Source organism: Dreissena polymorpha, chromosome 9 (assembly GCF_020536995.1).
Source record: "Dreissena polymorpha isolate Duluth1 chromosome 9, UMN_Dpol_1.0, whole genome shotgun sequence".
NCBI lineage: Eukaryota > Metazoa > Mollusca > Bivalvia > Myida > Dreissenidae > Dreissena > Dreissena polymorpha.
The window spans coordinates 36,728,800-36,748,611 of record NC_068363.1 but is presented as its reverse complement, the minus strand read 5'-3'; the positions used below and the strand labels follow the sequence as shown (position 1 = coordinate 36,748,611).

Below are 19,812 nucleotides of genomic sequence, written 5' to 3'. Positions count from 1 at the left end.
AGCCTGAATATGTGCAAACTATGAGGTATTTTTAATGAGTCTAAGACTATTATTTATAAGTCTTAGAATACTTTGGGGAAAACGGGCCCCGGTCCTGTCCTTGAAGTCGGGTTTCCATATATATGTGGAGACTGCAATTAGATCTGTTAAGACGTATAGCGTTTTTTTTTTTATTATTGTGGGGATATAAGTTCCAACTTTTCAAATAAACACAGTGAAAGATACGAAAGCTTTCCGCTCAAAGTATGCAGCAGGTAACTTGTTACTATTGTATAGTCAGACAATTTTGTACAGTTGAATGACTTTGGGTTAAGACCACTGTTAGGGGAAAAAAGAAAATGCTTAATAGGTTGCCTCGACTTAAGAAACGATTTCTTTTAGCATTTTTAACAAACGTCATTATGAAGAGTAAAAACGAGTTGAGCGTTTGACCCTCCAAACGCTAATGCTCATAATGAACACGTATTCTAGGCGCACGTTTGTGTGTGTCTATGCTTAACCATTAATGCCATGAATGATAACGGGGTCGTGTTTACACTGAGTACCATCATAAAATCTCGTTTTGGGAAAACTGGGCCTAATGTGTCGTCAAAGATACGTCTATGCAGTCTGCGCAGGCTAATCAGGGACGACCATTGCCGCCTAAACTGGCTTATCGTTTAGAGGAAACGTCCTTCAAACGAAACATTCCCTAAAAGTTGGAAGTGTCAACCCTGATCATCCTGCGAGGGCTTCATATGCTTATATTGGACGATACTTTAAGCACTAAATAAGTCGAGTGTTCCCAGAACAAGGCTCAACATTACCCATGCCCAATGAACCTATGAACCGTTTCGTCTTTTATTTCGGTATGAACATGGTAATTATTATGTAAGTTGATTGTCAGAAGCATGTGATAAAATGGTGAGCCCGACGGCGCCGGGATCTCAAGCCTCGGTCTGGATGCGGTACCAGATCGCCGCCACATAGTAGAGCGTTGACGGTGCGTCAATACGCAGCGTGATCTCGTTCCTGTGACGGACGGTACAACTCTCCTTCTCTGAAACCGGAAGTGAATGCCGGAATGAGATAATATGCATTCATTCGTAGGTGGAAAGATATGCTAAGTTCCATAAGTATATTATAATAATATTATAGAAGCACTCCAGTGAACTTTTAGCTTTGAATTTTAAAGGGATTTTTTCACGTTTTGGTAAATTGACAAAATTGAAAAAAGTTGTTTCAGATTCGCAAATTTTCGTTTTAGTTATGATATTTGTAAAAAAACAGTAATACTGAAGATTTACCATGGTCTAATATAGCCATTATATGCATCTTTTGACGATTTAAAAACCTGAAAATTATAAAGCGTTGCAACGCGAAACGATTGAAGAATTTGGAGAGTTCTGTTTTTGTCGTTTAATTTTGTGAAACCACGAAGATTGCTTATATAGAGTATAAAATACGTCTCCTATATATATTTGGCAGGATGGCCTAGCGGACTAATTGGTTTTTACTCCACGACTCCGGGGATCACTGGTTCGAGCCCTGCTGCGGGCTACTTTTTCTAATTTTTTTCTTGTTTTTTTTTACTGGAGCTTTTTAGATCCAGTGTTTACATTTATCAATTATAATGCATTTAATGACAAACTTCAAAACATGCCAAAATCTGTGAAAAGGCCCCTTTAAGTATTTCGCTACCGAACCAAGTGTTTATATTAGCTCAATCAATCTGCTGGACGATTTTCAGAATAAAGTATTTAAAGAAGAAAAACATCCATTTCAACAAAAATTAATTTCCTCAATTGTTAGCCAGCTCAAAGAGGCAGCGCGGGGAACCAAATATCTAAAGGACACGCGTTGCACTCATATGATACAGCTACTCACGGACTTGTTTTATCGTGTGCCTTAATTAAGTATTGCACGTTAAGCTGACATTGAACTGCCTATGAAACATCGATGACGCGTCAGATAATGCTTTACTTACTACTTAGGTAATTTGACTGTGTCGTGTTTCAAAATTCGTGACAGAATACTAAACTTTTAAGACATTCCCTCCAGACGTGCCCACTTATGCAAAATAATAAGTATTGATATAAGCAAACTCGCACAACATTTGTCTTCTTATTTACATGCACTGACGTTTTCAGCGGTTCGTATTAAGTGAATTTAATACCGTCATAAAGGATTGGATTGTTTTCGTGTTACTTTTCTTTACTGTTCACGGTAATAGTATACGGGATTTTACATTATCGTGAATGATGAAGTGCTATAAATGTATCTAGTGCGCTGACGTAGGATTAAACTCATCATCAACCAGTGCGACAGTACTGAGCTCCAGACCGCTCCCCTCGCAGCGGATGTGAGTTTAGTTGAGGATCGTCACCCGAGCTGCACGAGACCACATACACGCACTCATGCGCACGCAACAGCATTCGAAAAAAGCTTATCGCTTGAAGTTGATTTTATAAAAAATAAGTCGAAAGTTCCGATGAGTAAAAAACTCGCCTCCAATGACCATCGGCATTCCCATCATATGAGTGACGTCACGCACAGTGAACACGTCACCGAGGATGTCGTTCCGTACGCAGACGGTTCGCAAGACGTCTTCCTGGTTAGGGAAGTGCAGCAGGACCGTGTTCTGTGGGTACGCCCAACGGAACTCACCCTGCACGCACTGGGGCGGAACCGTACGATCGATGTAGCCTTTACGTCTGGAGAAGCAGTTTAGTATAATAAAATGCAGGGTTACCATGGATTTTGTAAGTGCAATTAAGTAGTCTATTAAAAGTAGAATTATTAAGACGACCAAGAAACCGGCATAAGCAAACTCAAATCTGAGGGTGTGATACTCAATATATGTGTTGACCTTGGTAGAATATAGATTTACCTGTTATCACTAAAAATACAAAATCACTTGTAAATAAAAACGTGTATATGGATAGAGCATTTTCTGTCAGAAAAGGAGTGTTCCAATTATAGCTGCCAGAGTGTGGTGAAGTGCGAGAATATATGAGTCGCGTTCTGAGAAAACTGGGTTTAATGCATGTGCGTAAAGTGTCGTCCCAGATTAGCCTGTGCAATCTGGGACGACACTTTACGCACATGCATTATGCCCAGTTTTCTCAGAACACGACTCATATGTATGCATAGGTCACTGAACAATCGTCTTGCCAACAGTTTAACATTGGAAACTCGCTCTGATACAATCGTGCGCAATGCATGTGCGTAAATTGTGGTCCCAGAGTAGCATGTGCCGGCCAAATATGCCAATCAGAGACGACACTTTCCGCCTTCACCGGTTTTTGCTACAGAAAAGACTTCCTTTTAACGAAATTACATTAAAGCGGAAGGCCGTCCCTGATAAGATTATGTGTGCTGCTCAGGTTATCTGGGGAAAATTTCAAGCACATGCATTAAGCCTTGTTTTCCAAGATAGAAGCTCTATTCTTAAAAAATACTCACTCTATAGCCGGAGAAACCTCCACGTCACACGGGTCATCTAACAACTGTCCATTCGCTAGCGCTGCCAGCAGGACCAGAGAATATACTCTCGCGTTTTCAGCCGACGTCGCCATGTTTACATAGTTTGTAGAGGATTGCCCTTTCAAGAAGATTTCAGCTTTTATATGGTAGTCAGATAATTATGGTGTTCTATATTCCCTATTTGATGATTGCATCCTAGATCTAATAAGGGCATGCTTTAACTAGGGCATGCTTATCGCACTGGCTTCGAATATTGAGTCCGTAAAAGGGAAAGACAACTCTGAAAAGCTGTCCATGCCGAGTTATGGACTGATTGAAGCACATTGCGGAGATAATACTTTTAATTATGGGCATCTTAGCTTAGTAATTGTCTATACACATGAACATTTGTTTGCGTGACATAGAGTAATACAATCTACGTTGTTACTTACGAACTTGTGATCTAGACAATAATTATTAAAGGACGGCTTTAAAAATCGAATGATTATGTGCGGAGTACTATGTTTGAACATTCACGTTAGTGAGTTACAGTCATTGAGTCTAAAGATACGCGGGTTACAATACAATGATATTAACACATATAATGATGAACAGCTAGGAACGTGTTTCTTTATATAAAATCAACGCCAGACCGGCACCATATCGTTATCGGGAAGTCTATGGTTTAGGTCGTCGTAATTTGTTTATTGTGTCTTGTCACGAGACATATTTTAGTGCCAATTTACCATGAACTTTACTGACCTCGATAAACACGAGCTTATAGTGATATTTTGAAATCACAATTGTCACGATATTAATGCTGCAGTATACTTATTACTCTTTTTTCATTTTAAATACTGTTGGTATTATACATATATAAAAATGTTAGCAAAACGCAGTTTAATTACGACTCACAGTTCAATGTTTTAATGGTCACATATACAAAAGCAACCATTATAAACACCTAGAATCTATATACATCGATGGGTGGACACCCGTTTTGACACCCATATGCGCTTGTAACTGGGTTATGTATACACTTAAGGTAAAGCGCTCCATTGTTATACGTAAAGAATTTAAGTGAGTTTTAAATAGGCTACATTTGTCAATGACTTCATTCCGTTTATTACAACTGTTTTGATTTTCAACGATAAACCAAAGATCTATAAATATTTATAGATCGTTGGATAAACCGTGCACATAGAAATAGTCGAATGCGATCTAAAACGTCATGTCCAGAAATAGAAAAAGACGTAATGCGGATTTCGAAATACACACATGTACACATGTATCCCAGGTATAAATATACCGAACAAAGCTTGCATACCCATACTTGAAACACAACTTAACTTAAACCAAATGTATTTTATTTGCTGTACTGTTTTAAATGACCAGTGCATCAACTAAATTCTCTCGTGACGTAAGCACTTCACGCGCGAGCGAGGAGGGAGCAGACGAGAATCCAAACGAGGCCCAGGAATTGGGCGGGAGGAGACGGGATCGGGACAGTGAGGCAGGGTACGTGGGGTTGCTCTTCTTCTGTTTTCTCTTCTTCCGTTTTATCTTTCATTCTTTTATTTTTGTACTACTGTGTATTCTTCTTCTTTTTCTGTAACTTCGTCAGCCTTCTTTTTATTCTTCTTCCGTTTCTTCCCCTTTTCCCCTTTCTCCTTCTCTTATAATACTAATAATTATAATGATAATAATAATAATAGTAATAATAGTATTATTATATTCAATAATAATAATAATAATAATAATAATATAATTGGTATCACGATTAATATTATTTAAATGTACATATATTATTTAGTTATAAGTTCATGTATTTACTTATTTATTAACAATTTTTAATTGTTTATGTTTTCAGATTATCGGAATTTCGCAATCCCGAAGGTAGTTATGGACTCACGACCACTGTTGAGGTACGTACGTCATTGTTAAGGGTATATACTCCCTGCCACATTTGTTATATAAACAACACGAGTTATCTCTCTTCTTACGTAAATAATTTGCTTATACTTGAACGGGTGAAAAAGAAAATAATCGAGTTTCCACCGTTAACCATTTGACAAACACAAAACGAAATTCATTACTTAATATATTTCTATATACTGGTCAATTGCACATGTAGAAAGCCACGGAATCGCGTAGCTCTAAAACGTAGGTTTTACCATTTTTGTTGAATGTATACCACAGTATTCAATTTAAATGTAAATACGTGTACATATTTATACTTCTGAAGTAGCTATATACATACCATACCCTTTATCAGGATGAGAATGCAGGGGCGGTTTCAGACCAGGAGGGCGTGGCCGAGGGCAGTCCCCTGGGATTCGAAGACATGAATCTCAAGGACGAACTCCTGAGGGGAATTTACGCTTATGGATTTGAGACGCCGTCTGCAATTCAACAGAGGGCGATTATTCCTTGCGTGCAAGGTAAATATATTACGGAATACCGTTAGGGCCATCGTGGTAACAAATTAAAATCCAGAGAGCGAGAAGGCGAGAACGCGATAGTACGATGGCGACAATGCGATAATACGATGACGACAGTGTGACAATACGATGGCGACAATTCGATAGTACGATGGCGAGAATGCGAGAACGCGATAGTATGATGACGACAATGCAACAGAGCGACAAAACGATGGCGACAGTGCGAAAATACGATGGCGACAATGCGATAGTCATATCGTACTGTCGTCATCGTATCATCACATTGTCGCCATCGTACTATCGAATTGTCGCCATCGTATTGTCGCACTGTCGTCATCGTATTGTCGCATTATCGCCATCGTACTATCGCGTTCTCGCATTCTCGCCCTCTGAATTGTAATGTGTAACCACGATGGCCTTAACGGTATTCCGTAATATATACATCGCATTTTCATCCGGGTCAGGCCAGAATATTTATTATATGGCTGTATGCAACTTTAGTTAGTATAACTCCTTTTTACGTGTATGTCTATTTTATGATTTGAAATATATTATATTAAAAGCCTCTGGGGGAATAGTTAAAGTACGTTGCTATTGGACCTTAAGCAAGCTTAGCCCATTTGCATTGCTACATACTTAGAAGATGCGCGATACATTAGAATATAGTTTCGATTTTATTCATATTTATGGGCTATCAGCCTATTTCACATAAACACTATACATAATTATGTAATTATTCAACAATCCAGGTATAACTTATGTAAAGGATTTTCCACGCGATTAGGTAATACTAAAAGACGTTCATTGTTCACAGGTCGTGATGTCATTGCGCAGGCACAGTCAGGCACAGGAAAAACTGCGACTTTTTGCACGGCCGTTCTCGAGCGAACCGAATGCAGTACGCCGGAAACGCAGGCGATCATCTTGGAGCCGACCCGAGAGCTCGCTTTGCAGACTCATCGCTGCCTGCTGGCCCTTGGCGACTACATGAAGGTGCAGACGGCGTGTATCGTGGGTGGGGGTCGCGTCGCTGATGACGTTACGAGGTTACGTCAGTCACCGGCGCACGTTGTTGTTGGGACACCGGGGCGAGTAAAGCACTTGATCAACGCTCAACATCTGGGTAAATAATATTACCATTGAAACTCTATTGCTGCATAAGCACATAATATAAATAATAAATAAATAAATAAATAAATAAATAAATATACATTACATGAATTCACATATGTTTCTAACACGGTATTAGCCTTTAAATTTTAAAACTCTGCAACGTATGCTTTTTAGCGATTTCCTAATAAGCGATAAGTAATATTTAACGTCTAAAAAGGAAACAATTAATGGAAAATGATTTTTTTTCAGACCCCCGTCGCGTGACAATGCTGGTACTGGACGAGGCCGACGACCTTCTGTCGAGTGACTTCAAAGACCAAGTTTATGACATCTTCAGAACTCTGCCGGACCAAGTCCAGGTACACGTGGGTGGTTGTCTCTTTCTCAACAAATATAGCATATAGAATATGATAAAACAGATTTTTAAATTACAGGCCAAACCATCTTAAAAGGCACTTGTTCACTGATTTTTTTTTTAAATATGTTATTTACTGCATCTACATACCCACAAACATAGTTTTGACACGTTTAAAATTATTATAATGGAACGAGCAAATGTTAAATAAAAGACGTGCATTCCACGCGATTCAAATCTGTGACCTAAAGGGAGGTATTTTTCAGATTATCGACAAAATCGTAAAAAAACGCCTGATTACTATCCTTACAAACTTTTTGCTTTTCGGAAGAAAATGCATATATTCTTTTTTAATGGATGACTTTTTTTGCTCATTTGTAATTGTGAAAACTTTCAAGGGCCTTTAAATATAAATAAGACTAAAATTCTCGCGAATATTTATGTTGTTAACTGCTAGTAATATAAATTCACACAAATTTCACCTGACAGTCGTAATAAGAGTTAGATGAAACCGATATTGAAACTCGAAATTCTACTTCCTTTTATGTCATAAATCGCTTCCATGAAGTTTTATACTGAATAATTGTACATTAACATTCCAGTCCTACACAAGCTTTCATTATTTTCTTTTTTTTTTGGAAAAATCACATAACTAAAAAATACTTTATGTTCGTTTTATACCGAAAAGGCTTACGCAAATTTCAAGTTATGCTTGCAAAACGTCCTTGTTGATTCTTTATAGTTTCACACAAACATGTCGTGTTATTTAATCTTCAAATTGTAGTGGAGCTGCAAAAAGAGCCCGATTTTGTCGTTTTTCTTTTTACAGAAAAAAGCACTTAATACGCTCATAATAATATGCTTTTAATCTCCTCGTTCCCAGGTGGTGCTTGTGTCGGCGACGATGCCTCCAGAAGTGATGTCAGTGACGGAGCAGTTCATGCGGAACCCCTTGCAGATCCTCGTGAAGAAAGAGCAGCTCACCCTGGCGGGCATCCGGCAGTTCTACGTGCAGGTCGAGAGAGAGGTAAGCGGCTGTCTGGCTAACGCGGTGGTTGGTACACTCGCTGTTCACCTAAGCGACCCGGGTTCAAATCCCGTTCCCGGCAGGATGTGAGTTTGGTTGGTGGTCATCATACCGGACAGGTGGGGTTTACGCCGGGTACTCCAGCTCCCCCCACAACACTTGGCCACACCAAAATATAAAATATTTCAGTAACACCGAAACATCTGGAAATTACAGCTATAATTAAAAACTTCGCCCCAACTTTCGTGAGTCTAGTAAGTTCATTAGGTAGAATGGTAGGGCACACTCCGGGTCCGCACATAATGTAACTTCTGGCTCGGAAAGGTACTCATAAACCATAAACTATTATGAGAATATACATGTATAAGAAATGTTTATATGCTAATTGAATGCCAATTTATCAGGATAACGTTGGTGAGCTATATTTCGAAGAAAATTGTCATGTCGGCCAACAGACGAGTGCATAGTCAGCGTGCATGTTCCTAATACTTAGGAGGACGGGATGTGCGTTCTTTGTCTTGTTTGCCAACTGGTCTTCGGTTTTGTAGACCATTCTTTAAGGAAGCAGCGCTTAAACGTAATTTGAGTGGCACGTGAACCATAAACATTGTGTTGAAAATGCGTTTGCCAAATGCAAAGCCAGCATTATTGGCGTAGTGTCAAAGTGTTTGATTTTGCTTTCAATGGACCCGGATTCCATTCCAGCTGGATCTTCATTTCTTCTTTTTTAACCATTTATATTATTCAAAATATTTTTTAAGGCAGTACATTCATTGATGATATTTAAAAAATATGTAAATGTGTGCACACGTCCCATAAAACATACACCGCTGACAAATTACCCGTTTCAGGAATGGAAGTTCGAGACACTGTGCGACCTTTACGACAGCGTCTGCGTGAACCAGGCGGTGATCTTCTGCAACAGTCGCCGCAAGGTGGAGCAGCTCACGCGCGAGATGAACGACGCCAACTTCACCGTGTCCGCAATAGTGAGAACAGATCTGAGCCGCGCTCGGGGAAAATGACTATAATGCATTTGCGTAAAGTGGCATCCCCGATTAGCCTATGCAGTCCGCACAGTCTAATCAGGGAGAACATTTTTGACCTAAACTGGATTTTCGCTAATATAATACTTCATTGAAACGTAAACTTTAATGTAAGCGGAAAGTGCCGTACCTGATTCAATTGTGATTAGCCCGTGGGGACCTCACAGGCTACTCTGGGACGACACTTTACGCACATTCATTACATCAATTTGTTCCAGAGCGAGGTTTATTTATACATTGATAATATCAAAAGCTATTGCACGCAGTTATACCCAAATATACTGACTGCATTGCTAATGCATATACATTGGTAGTCGTTAAACGCTACAGAGTGACTGTCATTCGTCAGAACCATTATAGTTTTTAGAAAATATTAGTGTTAAACACTCAGAATATTGAAATACCGGTAATACTGTAGAAGTGGCATGTGTTGAATACTTTTTCCGTGCAAACATCGTTTTGCTGTTCTTTTGTAAATACAAAAAAACATCGTAATTATTTGAATTTCTATTTTATATTTTGTTATTAATTTCTCTACCGCATATGATATATTTTTTCATTTAACAAACAGTATTTACACGGTTTTAAAAAGGTAATCTATTCCTCAGCACGGTGACCTTGACCAGAAGGATCGTGACGTCATCATGCGCGAGTTCCGCACGGGATCGAGTCGCGTGTTGATCACCACCAACCTGCTGGCGCGCGGCATCGACGTCCAACAGGTGTCGCTCGTCATAAACTACGACGTCCCTCGCGACCGGGAGAGTTATCTCCACAGGTAGAACCATGCCGCTCAGTAGTTTGCATGAAGCTCAACTTAAGAAGTACAGTAATTATGTAATAGGCATTTCTTTCGGTCGAGCATGAGCTTGAGCTTTCGTTGAACAGATAAATACATAAAAACGGATTAAAGAACTGGTACCCGCCAGCAATCTGAGCAACTAAGGGTATAGCAGGCTATTGGACAAAATTATTGATTATTTTTTCCACGACTATCGATTTAGGATAATATTTTCATTGGGGCGTCTGCATTTCTATTTTTTAAGACGCATTCACTTATCCAATAAAATAGTGTACCTTTTGATATTTTAGAATTGGAAGAAGCGGTCGGTTTGGGCGGAAGGGAGTTGCAATCAACTTCATCACCCAGCAGGACGGGCGCCTCATCCGTGATCTCGAGCAGTTTTACAACACGGAGATCCAGGAGATGCCCCGAGACATCGCCAACTACGTCAGCTAGGTGCTCGCTGACGTCAGCTAGGTGCTCGTTGGAGCCCCCTGCATCGGAACTGACAGTTTGAGTAGCATAAGAAGAAGAACATTACTGAAGAAGTGAAGAATATTATTGTAGAAGAACATTTCATACCAGTGAATTTTCATAATTATCTGTAATTGAAGAAACGCACTAATAGTATTTTTATTTTGTAAAATCGAAGTGGTTGAACTCGATTGAACAATTTGCTTTTTTAGGATAAGTAGTTCACATGTATTAGAAAAAATGCAATAAACAGTTACTCATTTTTTGATTTGAGTTTATGTTTATGTTATTTTTCATATGAACAAAATCGATTGTACACATTATGCAAATGAAAACAAATAGAACGCAATCGTGAAATGTTGTTTAACAAGCCAAATCTTAGTGGGATAGACACACTAGGCCTAATTATGTGTGTGTCAATAATGACCATATACAAAAACTGTTTAGTATTTTATGCAAAAATATACTAAGAATATATTTCATGTGTTTCATAACACTAATAGAATATTGTGGAGGAAATTTGCTGACTAACAAATAGTGTCAATAAATATTGTTTTCATGTGCGCATCCAAATTAAAGGTACTTGTTAAGCTGCAGATATTCAATTATAAGGAGTCACTAATCCCTATTTCCAGTCTAACTTGACAGCGTATTCTGTAACAGCAATACGACTTTTATGTATTCCACTTTCTTGCTGTAACAGCAATACGACTTGTATGTAGTCCACTTTCTTGCTGTAACAGCAATACGACTTGTATGTAGTCCACTTTCTTGCTGTAACAGCAATACGACTTTTATGTAGTCCACTTTCTTGCTGTAACAGCAATACGACTTGTATGTAGTCCACTTTCTTGCTGTAACAGCAATACGACTTGTATGTAGTCCACTTTCTTGCTGTAACAGCAATACGACTTGTATGTAGTCCACTTTCTTGCTGTAACAGCAATACGACTTGTATGTAGTCCACTTTCTTGCTGTAACAGCAATACGACTTGTATGTAGTCCACTTTCTTGCTGTAACAGCAATACGACTTGTATGTAGTCCACTTTTTTGACGTTGGTTAACAATTTGATAACAAACATAATAACAAATATTTTACGCTGGTCATATTGGAGCGTTGATTTGTATAGATAGGTAAATAAAATCTCCTTTTCATATATTTTGGCATGTATTGAAGTTTACCATTAAATGCTTTATATTTATTAATGTAAACATTGGATCTAACAAGCTCAAGTGCAAAACAAGAATAAAATTAAAGAAAAAAAGTACCGGTAACCCTTACTGGGCTCGAACCACCTACCCCTAGGGTAATAGTCGTAAGCTTAGACCACTCGGCCATCCGTGCTGAGAGATGTATTTTATACTTTATATAAAAATCCTCGTAGTATAAAAAAATATAACAGCAACAACAACAGAACTCTCCAAATTATTCAATCGTTTCGCGTTGGAACGCTTAATAATTTTCAGGTATTTAAAAGATGCATATTATGAATACTTTAAAGCATAGTAAAAGCTCAGTATAATTGTTTCAACACAAATTTTATAACGACAACGAAAATTTGAGAATCTGAAACAATTTGTCTCAATTTACCAAAACGTAAAAAAAGGTCTGTTTAAATCTTGTACCCAGAAGCGTCAGACATGTTTGAAACGTCACGACACATTAAGCTAGGCGGCTGGCTGCTTTCGCATCTTTTAAATACCCTTACACAACGAGTCTCCTTTATGAATCGATAATAGCATTATGTTGTTTTTTTTAAACAATAAGTGTATTATCTCTTTACTTTTTAAACATTGAAATGTGAACATTCCATACTAGTACACAATGACTTGAATGCTGCAGATATTAATCACGATAGGTCTTAGAAAGACAATTTTAATCCAGGGGTCAGTGGTTCGAGCCCAGTTAAGCGTTATTTTTTTCTTTTTTAACTCTATTCTTGCTTTTTTACTCCGGCTTTTGAGATCTAATGTTTACATATATAAATATAAAGCATTTAATGACAATCTTCAATACATGCCAAAATCTGTGAAAAGGCTCCTTGAAGGGTAGCAGCATTGCACATAAGGAATTTTGTGTTGGCGTCTTATGATTGTTTTGATCCCAATTGTTCCCAATTGTGTATGGAATTCAAAAGAAATGATATATTCTATATATATCAAGCAAGTGATCCGACATATAAAAACCTTTTCTATAAACATTTCTCAACTATTTGTATTAAAATAACTAATTTTAAATAGAATACAAAAGTTATTTGCGGTTATCCCTTCTGACCTTATAATGAGTGTATAATGAAAATACTAATGAATTCCGAAGTCGCACATTTTATTAAAGTAACATAGTGTAACAAAAGGAAGTCAATGTAACCAACTCAATGTTTATGAGTAAACAGTATTAGCATTTGCAATATTCGTTTAAAACTTGAAATGATACCGCTTTTTCAACTTACACTGTCTGTCACATTTTTGTAAAACAATATTTCTGAATAACAATCAAAATTTGCAAAAATGAAGTCATTTGAAATTTTAACAGGATTGTCATTTCCGAAACACATTTTATTTACGATCTCCTCGATATATGCACGAAGACAACTTCTGTTTGCAGTATGTGGCACTTTTATGGCTTGAACTTTAGACCCGAGTCTTGAAAACGCACCAGCACTAAATTAACTCGGACAACATGATCAATTATTTGAATCATAACACAATAATATCTTCAAAATAGAGGAAACATGTCTGCCATTGGAAACCTTGCAGAGGTAATTCCATGGTCCGTCGAAAAAAGCTAGCTGCGGTGTTTAGACCGAATGCCATCTGTGTCATTTCAAAATTTCCAAAATTACATACAAAAACGCTTTAAGAAACGTCTCCCTTTTGAAAGTATATGGATGAGCAGGACGTCTAATCGGAGCTGATAAAATACTGTAAGCCAGACACGGTTTAGCCAATCCTGGAGTCGCGGAAGTTGATATTTGTCTGTCTTAACCAAAGAACTTACAGGAAGGTAATGAACAAACGACTTAGCGGCGCACCGGATGTCTTTCGCTCTAGCTCTATCAGGCTACCCCAAGGCGAACATCTCTTCCCTCTGGATAACAATTTTCTTCATGCAGTCTTTGATTGCATTATAATTTTTTGTTAGCTCAGCTAACAGCACACGGCGAGGCATTGTTTTCACTGGTTTCTCCAATATTACAAATGCAATGTTCTGTCAGGTGAGTTACACATATTTTGCGATATTATCATCTTTCGAAAAAGTTTCGTTATACTCGTGAAGCAGTCCTGTTACGACGACGATCTCCTATTCCGTTTATTTTTTTAAGAGCGCTCGTGAAGATCTTTGAGATGATCTGGTAGTCCTTTGAATCCAGCTTGATCAAGTGCTTTTAGATTTCCTGGCACTTCTTGATTTTTCAAGAATATTGTGATTTCGCATCGTTGTTCCGCTTTCGCGCATCGTAATCTCGTAATCTCTCATCGCGATTTAGCGACGTCTCGTCGTAGAAAAATCAGCCATTTTTTAGCAGTTTTTGTTGCAGTGCTGTCCTGTTTTTATCTTTCTAACCATGATGTATTAGATTGTAGGTTATAATGGCCAAACTTGATAACAAACATAGCGTCTTTTATAAAGAACAAATGAGGGATTTATTTGCGCAGGCTTTACATCAAAGGTGAGATCGCATTCACACGAGAAAACGATGTGATATTGTGATATTGCTATCGCGATCTTGCATCGCGATCTCGTTTTATAGCCTCATGATTTCGCTCCTTTGCATCGTGTTCTCGCGTTCTCAAACTTAAAAGCCAGATGTGGCAAAACAACGATTGGCTTGACGGAACACCGTACTCTTAACAATTTGACTCATCCAGATGCAATGGACTTCCGCTCAACTTCAATCTCCACGCAGAGTTGTCGTTCCTTGCTCTCACATACAACTCTGCGAAAGGCTCAGCACGCCATTTTGTCTATAAAATAGCTAAAACCGAACAAACGCTTTCAATGTATATTTGATTGGATATTTAAGATCGCATTCATTAAATTAAGAAATATGACTTTTAAATGTACGATAAATCGTGCAAATACTTGAGAGTTTTAATGCAACTCTTTGGAACTATTTTATTGCCCATTTACGCAGATGGAATCATTCCACGCACTGTAAATATGTAAATAATTGAACATAATGTTTATTGAGTGACGTTAGGAATTGCTTCGACGTGTGTATGTATGTTGGTTTCTTAACAACAAAAAAACATATCAATTTTATAATAATGAATTAAGACTGATATAAGATATCATGGTATGAGATGGTTTTCTTTAATGCAGTGAATGCAATGTAACCGTCGTGCAAGAGATTGTTTAGTATACTGTAACCTCAATAATGAACGCTTGGTATGATCATGACATGAATGAGACGCTTTCATAACAATAGTCCGTTCTGAGCCCAACACAGAGGTGAATGTAATGTAACCGTCGTGCAAGAGATTGGCCCAACTTATTTAGCAGACCGTGTAACGGGTATTTAAAGTGATATAAAAGGTAAACAGGTGTGAAGCGCATAGCAGCGGAATAAATATACATGACTCGTTTTGTAGCTTATATTTAGATCATTAAACGAGCACAGAACTTGTTTTAAATAAGCAACATTACTCTCCAAGGAAATGTATTCACTTGTTTTCGCATCTTCAGGAATTTTAACTTTCGACTAGAAGATAATTTGCGAGTGAAACAAATGGAATATTTATTGAAATTAATAATGAATATCAAAGTCATAAACACCTTGACGTACATGAATGTTATCATTACGGTGTGGATTTCATTACGATGCGTTACCACAGTAACTCAAGTTGATGTATGTCCAGACATAGTTGTACCCGAGTGTAAAGCCATCGACAACAGCACACTGTCTTGTATGGGGTACATACCGAACAACGTGCCTTTGAACACGTTAACTGTCTTAGTGTACTGCTTAGACACGCCCGAGATCATCTACATACACAATGGTTCCTTTCATGGATTGAATTGGAACAGAGTCGAAACGCTACGTATTTCGGGTCATGGGTCCTCTGAGTCTCAGATGCATGTTGAACCAGGCGCGTTCACTGGGTTGGACAGTCTGAGGGAGTTACAGCTTAGCACTACCTTCAAATTCCAGATTAGTTCTGGAACGTTCGCAGGTCTTGAGAACGTGAAGACGCTGAACATGAGCGGATGTAAAAGACTTGATGACAGGTTAATTATCCAGAGTTTCAGCCCGAACACTTCATTGCCTCGCTTAGAAGCTCTAGACATCTCCTTCATTGGTACCTTTCGCTTTCCATTAAATATGGATGGTGACTTCATGACCATATTGATGAATCGCCCAATAAAGACCCTGATTCTGAGAGGAGCTGTCATAAATAGATTAAATCTTACTGATTTGCAACGGGTGTGCAACGATATTAAACTAGAAAATTTAGACTTTACCGACGCCAGATTCGACATAGTCCTTAACGATATGTCTGTCAAAGTCGTCTGCAAAAATATAAAATCTTTGGATTTAACAGGGGTGACCTTTCCACGTCACTTTATATCTTGCATTATAAGCGAAATTGCAAATTTGGCCGGTGTACGTATCAAATTGAACGAATCTATATTGGCGTTCTTCGGAGTGGAAAATTTAACACTGCGCAGATTATGTTCAGAAAATCCCTTACGAAAACGGTTGATAAATATCAAGTACGTAACGCTAGAAACTGGGCAACCAGTTGCCATTAAGCGGATCGAGGTATGTGACAGCAACATCCAAGTACTGGATATAGACATGATTTATGCGTCAATTGACGTAGAACATTTAGTTTTCTGCAATAACAGTCTAGAGTATATTAACCCCAGATCGCTTTTTTTCAATAAAACTTTGAAATATTTAGATTTTTCTGGTAATAACCTTTATAAAATGATTTTGAAAAACGCAACAGAATTGAAAATGGTGTTTGCAACGTTGTATAATTTACTTGCACTTAACCTTTCTCAAAATAAGTTCACAACACTTCCTCCCGATTTGTTTCTAAACAATTCAAAACTTCAAGTATTGGACTTATCAAACAACCCTCTTAAAAACTTCCAATGCGTGTTTCCAAATAACTCCGACATTCAGTCACTTAATCTGAGTTTCAACCAAATTCTAACCTTGGATGTGACGTCACGAGCAATTGACTTAATTGGAAGGCAGGCATTTGTTGACATCTCGCACAACCCTCTGCGATGCTCGAAGTGCGAAGACGTGACGTCAGTCTCATGGCTTCTGCAGACGAATGCTGTGATTGACAAGATCGCGTTGCAATGTTCGACTGGGCAAGTGGCTATCAACGAGCCGCTGTCTATTTCTATTAAAAATCAACTCCAGCACGAATGTAAGCTTCCTATGATCATTATGACAAGCATATGCGCCATATTGGTTCTGCTTATTAGTGCGTGTTACGCAACAGGGAGGTGCATTCAAAACAAACGTATACACGAGCGAATGAGACTGAGGGAAGAAAGATTACAGAACCTACGGCAAGGATTCGGGGGTATCAAATACGCAGCATTTATAATGCACAATGATGCTGACGATAAATTTGTTAAAGAAGTGTTACATCCCCGTTTGAAATCACTCTTATCACAAAGGGTTGGAATTGAACGGGAATCACAAAGGGTTGGAATTGAACGGGAATCACAAAGGGTTGGAATTGAACGGGAATCACAAAGGGTTGGAATTGAACGGGAATCACAAAGGGTTGGAATTGAAAGGGAATCACAAAGGGTTGGAATTGAACGGGAATCACAAAGGGTTGGAATTGAACGGGAATCACAAAGGGTTGAACTTGAACGGGAATCACAAAGGGTGGGAATTGAACGGGAATCACGAAGGGTTGGAAATGAAGGGGACCTGGTCAGTTTAATCGACACGAACCACGAAGCTTCACAAAGACTATGGGGAATTTACAAGAAGCTAATCAACGAATCTTCCGTAATAGTTGTACTTCTTACGAACGATTTTTGTAACGATAAATGTTTACATGAGATTCTTTTGTCGTGTATGCCGACAGGAGAGCTAAACGAAGTCGTTAAGCCTATCGTATACATCAAAAAGGGAGACATCGACATGAAAGTATTAGAAGAAAAAATCGCTTATAATTATAATAGATCCGCAAGAAAAGTGATTTGGCGCGAAGATGCCGACAACAACGCGAAAGACTTGGAATACCTCTGTGACTTGGTAATTGACAGCCCAATCGACATCCATGTTGTAAGAAATATAACAGTATGTAACATTTTGTGTAATGTGTGCAAAAGCACTGACTCGGATAACACGTATATCAGACTGGAAAACTATATTGTTTGAAAGATGATATTTGTGAAATATAAAATTAACCTGAATATTTTTAAGGAGAAAATCGATTGATTTAAACAAAAATGTTGCGTAACTTATCGCGTAATATAATACCGCTGATCTCCAAATAAAGTCAAACGAGCTTTGTCTGTTGATCATGCTAATTATATCAAACAATACTTGTTTCATCTGACCTTAAGAATGAAGTGTGCTTTTGCAGATTTTAGATTGTACCTGATTATGTCAACAGGGTGAGATAAAATAGCCTATGATTAAAAATTAAATTGTCTATGAATGAAATGTGCTGATTTTTTAATGTGGTGGTTCGTTTGAAAATTGTTTGGTTATGTTTTATCTCAATTGCTATATTCATATGCAAAGAATGTCATTTTGTGTTCGATAATTTTCATATCATGCAATCAATAGTATCCGGACGTCATAATCAATTTCGGATATAAGTTTTTTGCAATTGGTTTGGCTTTTCATTATATATGTTGTAAGCCCAATGGTCGTTTTATGTTATGGCCTTGACCGTACCTGCGCCTGGCTGTCTGTCTGACCTCAAATGTTATATTCCTACTCACTAGTATGTTCGTAACTAAGGAACCAAAGATGCTTATTCATATTAAGGTGAACATGTCCAAAATCAAGCGCACATGGAATTGTGACATGAACATTGCTTCCACATAAAATATAGAACTTTCTTAGAAGTATTACACATACAAATTGGTATGATAATCAGTCTTAATGATTTAAAAAACAAGACATCAATGTTATTGTCACAGGTACCATCTGTTTTAAATCGGGGGGGGGGGGGGGCATATTTTATAAAAATATCTTGTTTTATATTATGATTATATGTGCATTTGCAAAATTCAGAACGAAAACAATAACACGTGATCATTTTGTGATTGTGTATAATGATGTTTTTTTGTTTTAACTGTTATGTATATTACACACATTTCATTATTTTTCTGTGCCCATTGTTGTAATCAACTTACCTAAGCGCATTAATGGTTACCATAATTCATGGTTTTTTTTTGTGTCAGTAAGATATTGATTTGATTATTTTTTGCATGCAAATGGTATTGTTACAGCCATATTTGTTCACTTTTTTACTTTTTACACTTTATAAATACTGGTAAGTCAGAGTGTATATGTATAATGTTTTCAGTACATGTGATGCCATATATGCAGTTTATAATTACAATTACTTCATTATCAAATCAAGCGAATCTAACTTAAATTTCTGTGAGTATCATTTGAAAATGTCGAGTTTTTTTCGTATACGAAATAGCATACATGCTTCATCATTTTTGGGATCTCTGTGAAAATATGTAAATTCACGAGGGAAATTTTCTCACATGATTTTTTTTAATGTTGGCTGTAATTCTTTTTATTATTGTTTAATTGAGATATTCTTTTTGCAAAATCGGACAGCAGAGTGACATTAAAACTTACTATCCAGTCTATGTTATTTTTATTTTGCATGATATGTTCACTGTAGCTTGTTGTTCATACAGTAAGTGTCATAGCACCATGGTATTTAAGAAAAGAACGGTCAAGCAAGTTTTATATTTAATACTCAAGTGTCACAAGCATAAGCACATCGATGTAATTTGAATAATGTGTAAGTCATTTTAAATAAGCACAAAACATCACTTTATCTGTTGATATTTGCTAATCAATGACTTATCTGACCAATGAGGTGTTCTCAATTCAGCGGAACACAATAGTACATTGTATTTTATTCTAATCGATTCACACGAATTTCA

At 37.6% G+C, this 19,812-nt stretch overlaps 3 protein-coding genes across 3 annotated transcripts in view; 2 read left to right on the top strand and 1 right to left on the bottom strand.

The window, feature by feature from the left end:
• Positions 1 to 826: 826 nt before the first annotated feature.
• Positions 827 to 3,645, bottom strand: LOC127844515 (uncharacterized). Its single transcript, XM_052374780.1, has 3 exons — positions 3,445 to 3,645; positions 2,488 to 2,693; positions 827 to 1,039 (listed from the first exon to the last, which is right to left on the bottom strand). Exons 1-3 carry the CDS (start codon positions 3,555 to 3,557, stop codon positions 927 to 929), a joined length of 432 nt encoding a protein of 143 aa, XP_052230740.1. The 5' UTR covers positions 3,558 to 3,645; the 3' UTR covers positions 827 to 926.
• A 1,108-nt stretch (positions 3,646 to 4,753) lies between these two features.
• Positions 4,754 to 10,946, top strand: LOC127844514 (uncharacterized). The gene is made up of 9 exons (XM_052374779.1): positions 4,754 to 4,962; positions 5,315 to 5,369; positions 5,720 to 5,885; positions 6,700 to 7,008; positions 7,248 to 7,357; positions 8,237 to 8,380; positions 9,232 to 9,369; positions 10,035 to 10,204; positions 10,519 to 10,946. The coding sequence occupies exons 1-9, from the start codon at positions 4,832 to 4,834 to the stop codon at positions 10,664 to 10,666; spliced, it is 1,371 nt and encodes a 456-aa protein (XP_052230739.1). The 5' UTR covers positions 4,754 to 4,831; the 3' UTR covers positions 10,667 to 10,946.
• Positions 10,947 to 15,101: 4,155 nt separating this feature from the next.
• The window catches only part of LOC127844513 (uncharacterized), a 40,576-nt gene continuing 35,865 nt past the window's right edge, over positions 15,102 to 19,812 (top strand). Inside the window, exon 1 of the mRNA XM_052374778.1 lies at positions 15,102 to 19,312. Within this exon, the coding sequence (XP_052230738.1) occupies positions 15,416 to 18,049 (2,634 nt within the window). The 5' untranslated portion in view covers positions 15,102 to 15,415 and the 3' untranslated portion in view covers positions 18,050 to 19,312. The remainder of the gene's footprint in view (positions 19,313 to 19,812) is intronic.

Coding starts and splice junctions, on each gene's coding strand:
- LOC127844514 (XM_052374779.1), top strand. CDS start 4,832: ATGACCAGTGCATCAACTAAATTCTCTCGTGACGTAAGCACTTCACGC. Junction 4,963..5,314: donor GATCGGGACAGTGAGGCAGG/GTACGTGGGGTT, acceptor TTATGTTTTCAG/ATTATCGGAATTTCGCAATC. Junction 5,370..5,719: donor GACTCACGACCACTGTTGAG/GTACGTACGTCA, acceptor ACCCTTTATCAG/GATGAGAATGCAGGGGCGGT.
- LOC127844515 (XM_052374780.1), bottom strand. CDS start 3,557: ATGGCGACGTCGGCTGAAAACGCGAGAGTATATTCTCTGGTCCTGCTG. Junction 2,694..3,444: donor GAGGTTTCTCCGGCTATAGA/GTGAGTATTTTT, acceptor CTGCTTCTCCAG/ACGTAAAGGCTACATCGATC. Junction 1,040..2,487: donor AATGCCGATGGTCATTGGAG/GCGAGTTTTTTA, acceptor TTCCGGTTTCAG/AGAAGGAGAGTTGTACCGTC.